We start from the raw sequence: 8,494 nt of genomic DNA, 5'->3' as shown, positions 1-8,494 counted from the left end.
AAAAAAATGTGTGCCAAAAAGATGGGTTTTGTTTGGGTAGAAAATGCAAAAATGGGATTTGTAGTCCACTTATCCTTCATCATCTTCAGAAACACAAGAAAATAATAGTTCCAGATTCCATATTTTCATACTAATTTCGAGGTAGAAAATACACTGATATGGAATGTTGTACCACTGTTCCAGCCAGAAAAGAAAAGTAATAGTATAACTTTTTATACACATTTTGATATATGTTGGTCTTGTTAATTTTTTATTTGGTAAATTCTTAAGTTCAAATTAGTGAAAATCTTTTAAGAAAAAATAGTGAAACGTGGTGCATATTTGAGCTGGCAAATTCACAGATAAAAAAAAATTTGTTTAAAGAAAAGGTTTTTTAATGGTACAGAAAAAAAGGTCTTTATTTTTGTTATACTGTCCTCAGATTTGAGGAGAAAAATATATTTGGTGTTACAGTGACCTGCTATTATATCCCAAAAATCTTATTGTATCTCACCACTGGAACTGTTCATTAGTACTTTGTTAATTAAATTTTGCCACGAAAAACAACAAATTTTGCAACCGTATCCTCATGACATTAAGGACCCACCACATTAACCCATTTTTATTTTCCTAAAAAAAATTTCCTTGTTGTTGGTGGTGTTGGACCCTCTCCTTTCACCCAGGCTTTTCAGACAGCTTTGTTGGGAGAAAAATGCAGGGACGAATGATTCCAAAAGAATGAATGAATGAATGGAGGAAGATGATGCTCTTCTGGGACAACCATTGAATTTCTTAAATCTCTACATGCTTTTGCTTTTGGAACCTTCCATTCCATTCCTTATGGTTTGAGGCTGATCGGGATCTGTTTTACCTGTTCCGTTTGAGTTTCAGAACCATGCATATAGGTGTGTATGTATAATATATGCCATGATCCAAAGCTTTTGTTTTTCGTCCTTGCAAAATGTTTATTTTTTATAATTTATTTTTTTATCTGGGTTTCTGTGGTTCCCTTTTCTGTTTCTGATTTATTGGTGGATCGAATTAGTTCTTCCATCACTTGTACTGAAAATCTGAGCTTTGACTGGCTTCTGGGTTTCTGTAGATTGATGGGGGTGCTATGAATTTGGAAATGTTTGATGAAATCTCCTTAAGCAGTTAACTTTCGCTATGTTATGGTTAGAGTTTTTTGTTAGTGATTTATCGGGTTGGTTAATGGAAAGATACATGCTTTCCATTTGGGTGTTGGGGGAAAATCTGTGGTGAAGTTGTCAAAAAGAGAGGGTGATTTGGACTTTTTTTTATTTGTGTGGTTCCGGGGAGATGAAGAATTCTCTTTGAGCTTTATAGTTGAATTAGGGTCTTCTAAGTTGACGGTGTTGTCTTTCCATGATTATTTTACTGGGATTTTTGAACCGAAAATTCTTCTCCGTTAGTGAACTTTTTGACTTGTCTTGCATGCACCATTTTCATTGGCGAAAGGCCTATGTTACTGTTTCAACAAAAGGTAGGGGGACATGCACCCTTTGGTTGATCAATAATAACCTATTTGCAATTTTGTACTAGACCCTTCTTCCTGCAAATGGATTCCATCTACCTATGTTTTTTTTGGTGTTGGATTCATCAAAGTTTATGTCTAGTGCCTCCTTTAGTGCTATATTCGATTACACACTTATGTACTACAAATCATTATTCATGATGTGTTTTTGCTTGAAGAGAAGCTTGTGGTATTGCAGTTAAAATATTTATCAATATTATTGTCTACCATGCACTTGAGTCCTATTTAATCGTTGAAAGATAAATAGGACTAAATAGGGGACTACCTATCTCTTTAAGTGAATCCCATTATATCTTGTAACTCTTCCTTTGGAATTCTTGTTTGTGTAAAATTAGTTTGTTATATGGTTTCACTTGAGCAGGTCAGACAGATACAACTTCTGTGAAATGTCTGATCAACAGCATTTCTCGATTCATTCACCTGGTTTCATGTCAAACAATGAAACCTGTGACCTTTCAGAAGATCTGTAATAATATGGTTGGGGTGTTAAAGCGTTTGAAGCCGGTGCTTGATGACGTTATGGATCACTTAATCCCATCAGATGTCAATCTATGTAAAGAGTGTGAGGAATTGGATAAGCGAGTTAATGAAGCCAGAGACTTCATTGAAAAATGGAGTCCAAAGACGAGCAGGATTCACAGTGTAAGAATCTCTTGCATTCTTGCAGTCAAATTAATACCATATCCAACAACTGTATTTTCAACCTGTTTAATCTTTGGCATCTTTGTTTCCATTTGAAAGTTGAATTGAATGAACGAATCAACCATTTGTCTTCATTAGATGAGGTTAATTGCAACTGCTTAACTTTTTGCCGGGATTATTCTATTTCCAGGTTCTACAAGGTGGTACATTGTTGATCAAGTTACAGAGCACTTCTCTAGATATCTGTCACATGATAGTTAGATCCTTACAGTCACCTCCATCTGCATCAGTTTTGGCTAATCTCCAGGTATGTGCAATGTTGGAAGTTACCTCTCTATCTCTTTATCCTGATCATATACACCATGCCCTCCAAAAGTATAAACAGGAAAAGCAAATCAAAATCCTATATTTAGGGGGAAAAATCATTGTCAGTTTTCAGGTGTTTTGTTGATCTGTTTAAGCTTGGGATTAATTTCTACCAACTTTTTCAGCACTATATCCAGGAACTTCAGTGTCTCAAGAAGGAAATTGCAATGGTCTATATAGAAGAAGCGCTGAGAAACCAAAGAGACAATATTGAACCATGCAAGGTTCGTCTCAAGGAAATTATTGAGTTACTTAAATTGACATCAAATCAGGAGCTCTTAAAAGAAAGCATTGCTGTAGAAAAGGAAAGGTTGAACACTGAAGCCAATAAAATGATAGCGGACATTGAAGAAATTAATGAAATTGTGAATCTTGTCCGTAGTTTGCGTGATTATGTGATCAAAACTGAGTGCCCTGTAGTCAAGAGTGGTCTCTCAATCCCTCCATACTTCCTCTGTCCTTTATCGTTGGAACTCATGTTGGATCCTGTTATTGTGGCTTCGGGTCAAACATATGAGAGGCAATCCATCCAAAAGTGGCTTGATCATGGACTGACAGTTTGTCCCAAAACTCGTCAGAGACTTACCCATACAAATCTCATTCCCAATTACACTGTCAAAGCTATGATAGCAACTTGGTGTGAGGAAAATAATGTCAAACTTTCTGGTAACTCTGAGCACAAAAAATATGCCTGTGTCCCCATGGATAATTTATTGCCTCAAGATTTAACTCATGATTGCCGTGCTGGGTCTTTATCTAGTAGCAATTCCATTTCAAGATCATCTCTTCAAACTGAAAATGCATTTGAAAAGCAAAAGGGTAATAACTCTACCAGATTATGCGGAGAATACAATGGATGCCAGAGTGAAGCAGCTGAAAAGTGTGAGCAAGAGTCCCCATATACTCACAGCAGAAGTGAATCATTTTCAAGTTCAATTTCTAGTACTGATTGTGCAGTTTCGAAAGAGGTGTCAGGGATATCCAGTAGGCATCAAAATGTGAAGGTGCTCTCTGGAGAAATCACAAACACGTGTCCTTCACCTGGTAACAAACAATCAGGGATATCTCCTTTGTTATCTGGAAAGACATTTCAAAACCCTGGATCAAATGTGGGATTGTTGGAGAATGGAAACAATAATGATAATAATAATAACAATAGTAATAATAATAGTCTTTCAATATTTGATTCCCATTCTGTTTTCAACTCCGGGTCAGATGAATTGACCACATCATCTCAAGCCAGTAGATTGATTGAAGATCTTCACAGCCAATCAATTGAAACACAGACTACTGCTGCAGAAGAATTGAGGCTCCTCACGAAGCATAACCGGGAAAACCGTACCATTGTAGGGCAGTGTGGGGCTGCCATGCCTTTGCTTTCATTGCTATATTCAGACATGAAGGTAACACAAGAGCATGCTGTGACAGCTCTACTGAACTTGTCAATTAATGAAGATAACAAGGCCTTGATCATGGAAGCAGGAGCCATAGAACCTCTAATCCATGTTTTGAAGACAGGAAATGATAGTGCCAAGGAGAATTCTGCGGCAACTCTATTCAGCCTCTCAGTAATTGAGAACAATAAGGCAAGAATTGGTCGTTCTGGAGCAGTTAAAGCTTTGGTTGATCTTCTTGCCTCAGGGACTCTTAGAGGAAAGAAGGATGCGGCTACTGCTTTATTTAACCTGTCAATATTTCATGAGAATAAAGCTCGTATAGTTCAAGCTGGAGCAGTGAAATTTCTGGTTCGGTTAATGGACAATGCTGGTGGAATGGCTGACAAGTCTGTTGCTCTTCTGTCAAACCTGTCAACAATTCCAGAGGGCCGAATAGAAATTGCAAGGGAAAGGGGTATCCCCTTACTTGTTGAATTTGTTGAGTCAGGTTCCCAGAGGGGAAAGGAAAATGCTGCCTCCATTCTCTTGCAATTGTGCCTTCATAGTTCTAAGTTCTGTAATCTGGTTTTGCAAGAAGGAGCTGTCCCTCCCCTAGTTGCATTGTCAGTATCTGGTACACCAAGAGCAAAGGAAAAGGTGTGGTGCTTATTATCTATATTGGTGGTTAACAGTTTTATTGTCTGTATATCTGTCAGTCAGTTTGCTGCATTTAGCTGAATTCTTTGTTCTCTTATGGTAGAATAGTGTTGAAGCCTGGGGTCAATCATAATTATGAACTCATTTTGTTGAAAGTTGAAACTAAGGGCTGCAATCTTGTTCTCTAATATTTTTTCACGAGTTTAATTTTCATGCACTATCAGTGTAAAGATTTTTACATGGTCAACCAATTTATACGAGTTAGCAAACTTATTTTGCATAATAGTATGATTGGATAATATTGTATTTGTGCATTTTAAATGAATTCTTCATCCTAACCTCCTGCTGTCCAAAATAAGATTTCCCCTTCTATTTGAACTTAGAAAACTTCTGTAGTCACAACACAATAACTACTATAGCTATCATGTGAAACTTTGATCATAAATGCATTGCATGCACTGTCTCTTGTAATGGGCATAATCTGAAAATTGTGAGAGAAAAAGTGCTGACATGTACATGTTGATGCAGGCACAACAGCTTCTCAGCCATTTTCGCAATCAGCGGGAACAAGCTGCTTCTGGGAAGGGAAAATCATGAACATGGGCAAATTTGGTTATCCTATTGCCACTTTTTCTTGCCTAAGTAACACGTGATAGCTGCTGTCTAGGCCTATAGGACTTTTGTTTCATTGCATTCTTTTGATTTTTACATGTATCATTTGCAAAGCTGTCTTGTTGCATATTTTAGTGGCATGTCATTGCTTTTTCTCAGGTTCAAGAAATAGGATTGGGACACCATTTCCTGGCTGGCTCATTTCTTCCCCTCTCCTGGGGTATTAGTATTTTCCAAGTTTTGTTCTGTACGGACTTCTAATTTTGTTCTTACTTTGGTAGCTGTTCTTGGGAGGATATAGGCTCTACATTTCTGAAGCTTAAGCTTGGAAACATGTAAACCACAATGATATTCTGCTAGACCATCACTGATGTGGTCCCAAGTCAGTGTTGTATATATTTGTACATATACTATAGATTTTTGCCATCTACTATAAATCATTGTACCTTATACTGTTCTCTGAGCTTTTATTTTTATATATTCAACCGTGTCAACTTTGTGATCTACACTTTTGTTTTGACCCTTTGCATTATCTTACCATGGTTCATAGGCTATGCTGCAAAAATGTTATGGAATTCTAGCTCTTTCTCTTTAATATTGCAGACTGTGGTAGAATGGACGAAATCATCACACAGTGCAATTGGGGCAATATCTTGGACCCTTCATACTTTGGTTTGGCTTTGGAAGAAAATCGAATTCTTCAAACTTATTTAATCAGATTGGATTGATTTGATTTGAGTTTTGATTTGTTATATTTTTAACCATTTGAACTACTAAACCAATCCAATTTTAATTAAATTGGTTTTAAGTTTATATATTCACTTATTTTTTTCTATAATTTTATTTATTTATATTAATTGAAGATAAAACTATTCTTTATTCTTTAATAATTAATCATAAACATGATTTAATATTTATTAATTTTCTTCACCGAGAAATTACAAAATAGATATGTCATAATATGATCAAATTAAGACTCTTGAAATATCAGACATGATCATGAGAAAATTTAAATGAATGAATCAAAAAAAGTAGAAAGAGTTTATAACACGATACTCTTAAAAATGTTTTACTATTGGTTAAAATTTATTAAAAAGAGATTCATTATGAGAAGTACTTGTTAAAATTTGTGGTTTTCACTAAGTTATCATTATAGGAAGAAAAATACTTATTAAATTATCTGTTTTTGAATCTATTTTTATAAAATAATAGACAACTTTTTTAAAATGTGTAGGATATTCTGTTGTAATGTAGTCCTCTCTTTCTAATAGTTATGAAAGGCTTTTTTCATTAAAATTAATAAAAATATTTAACTGTTATATTTCAAATTTAATTTTAAGTGAATTATCTATTATATTTTTCAGTATTTTATTTCATTTTAATATAAATTTGTTTCACATTATATATATACACAATTATAATTAATTTTTTTATATTAATTAAATTAAGAATATAGTTGAAAAAATGTTATCTTCAAATTTAAAAAGTTTCACATTTGAAAATAAAGGGAGAGAATATTAATATTAAAGGTAATAAAAATGGTTACATGGAATTATCGTGTTAGTTTGGGTTAAGAATATAAATTTTAAGGCCTTTTTGCCCATTCTTTTTTTTTTTAAATTCTGAAGAGGTGGAAGTGGTAATTTTAGGAGGTTCAAAACCTAACTACCACAAACCAATAGAGACAACATTGTTGATATTATGGGTTGCGCTTCACGCTATGGCCCACTACTTCATGATTCACGTTATATATACACAAAGGTAGTTTCTTCCTGCACCCTACATTTTTCTTCCTCCATCCCCACAATTTTTTAAACCCGAAAACTGACCTTCAAATTTTATTTGAAATTGGGATATGGAGTGTGTTACAGATTCATAAATGTGAAAGTGAATTATGTTTCTTTCCGGATGAGGGGATGTTTTGAAAGCAAAGTTTACATAAATTGTTGATTTTTGGATTGCTCAGAAACCTAATTTCTATTATAGATTGGTGGATCTGGAATGATTTTTTTTTTCAATTATGGATTTATGAATCCGGAATACATATTTTGAATTACGGATTGACAGATTTGGAATGATTTTTTTAATTATGGATATTCTGCATTTTTTCATTTTGAATTAACACTGTCATTCATGTACTATCGAAAGCACAAATTCGGGAGCTTACTGGACGTGCCAATCCAAAATTTTACTGAAAACGCCAATCCAAAATATTACCGGATTTCATAATCTGAAATGAAAAATAAATAAATGTACCGTTTTTATATAAAGACGGTTTTGTCTTTGCAAAACATTACGAGAACATTACGAGGATGCAAGAAGAAAAATGTAAGAGTGCAGTAGAGAAACCGCCATATACAAATCATTGAAATAGTTCAAGTAATTTAAAATAATTTAGAATATAGTGAAATATGATTCAGTTCATTAAAATTAATATAACTTTTTTAATTTACTTAAAATATTATATAGTTGAGTTTAGGTTGATAATAAAAGTTTAATTAATATATTTTATTCTGTCTTTAAACTCTAAGATAAAATCCTTTTCAATAAGAAAAATAAAGTCTGTAATTTGTATACTTTCAGATTTATTATCAAAAAATTCTTTATGATTCGATTCCTACAGTATTAAAATCATGTTTAATAAGTGAAAGTCATATTCGTGGCACTTATTTACTTGTTCTCAGTTTTGTAAGACTATACAAACTGTTTAAACACTATGAACTAAAACATATTTTTAAAATGAAAAATGGAATGCGAATTAAGGAAAAAAGTAGCAGTAATTTAATTAGTTTTAATAATTTTTTACTAAATTAGAATTTTTACTTCACAAATTTATCCATACAAACTTTTATAAAAAATATTAATATTATCACGTTATTTTGTTTCATTTTTTAACATATCTAATAAAATAATATTTACTAGTCTATCTAAAAGCCTTCCTATATTTTTTATTACATACGATATCATGTTTAGCATAAAAAATAGCCTGAAATTAATACACTTACTCCAAGTATATTACATGTCTATTCATTTTATGATCAGCTTAAATCAAACGTGTTTAGTGTTTTTATCTTTTATTGACACCAACAAGGGAAAAAAAAGCAAAAATAAGAATAAGAAAGCAAATATTTTTCTATTACTTATTTGGAGGGAATATTTTCAAAATAAGTAGAGAAAAAACGAAATAATTAAATATTACTTTCATTAAAGAATAATTCTAAATATTCCAATAATGTTCTTAGACTAGTCTTTTCACTTTTATTATATAGAACAAATTAAATATATCTTTATATATATTTTTAGACGC

General features: G+C 33.0%; 1 protein-coding gene across 1 annotated transcript; it reads left to right on the top strand.

The window, feature by feature from the left end:
• Positions 1–214: 214 nt before the first annotated feature.
• Positions 215–5,637, top strand: LOC137829973 (U-box domain-containing protein 3). The gene is made up of 5 exons (XM_068637028.1): positions 215–884; positions 1,896–2,176; positions 2,367–2,483; positions 2,668–4,575; positions 5,104–5,637. Exons 1-5 carry the CDS (start codon positions 875–877, stop codon positions 5,170–5,172), a joined length of 2,385 nt encoding a protein of 794 aa, XP_068493129.1. The 5' UTR covers positions 215–874; the 3' UTR covers positions 5,173–5,637.
• The last annotated feature ends 2,857 nt before the right edge of the window (positions 5,638–8,494 follow it).

This window comes from Phaseolus vulgaris, chromosome 7, assembly GCF_000499845.2.
Source record: "Phaseolus vulgaris cultivar G19833 chromosome 7, P. vulgaris v2.0, whole genome shotgun sequence".
NCBI lineage: Eukaryota > Viridiplantae > Streptophyta > Magnoliopsida > Fabales > Fabaceae > Phaseolus > Phaseolus vulgaris.
This window is presented reverse-complemented; position numbering and strand designations above follow the sequence as displayed.

Excerpts from the sequence above, each read along its gene's own strand:
- LOC137829973 (XM_068637028.1), top strand. Across the intron at positions 2,177-2,366 it reads AGACGAGCAGGATTCACAGT|GTTCTACAAGGTGGTACATT; the intron begins GTAAGAATCTCT and ends TTCTATTTCCAG. Across the intron at positions 2,484-2,667 it reads CAGTTTTGGCTAATCTCCAG|CACTATATCCAGGAACTTCA; the intron begins GTATGTGCAATG and ends CAACTTTTTCAG.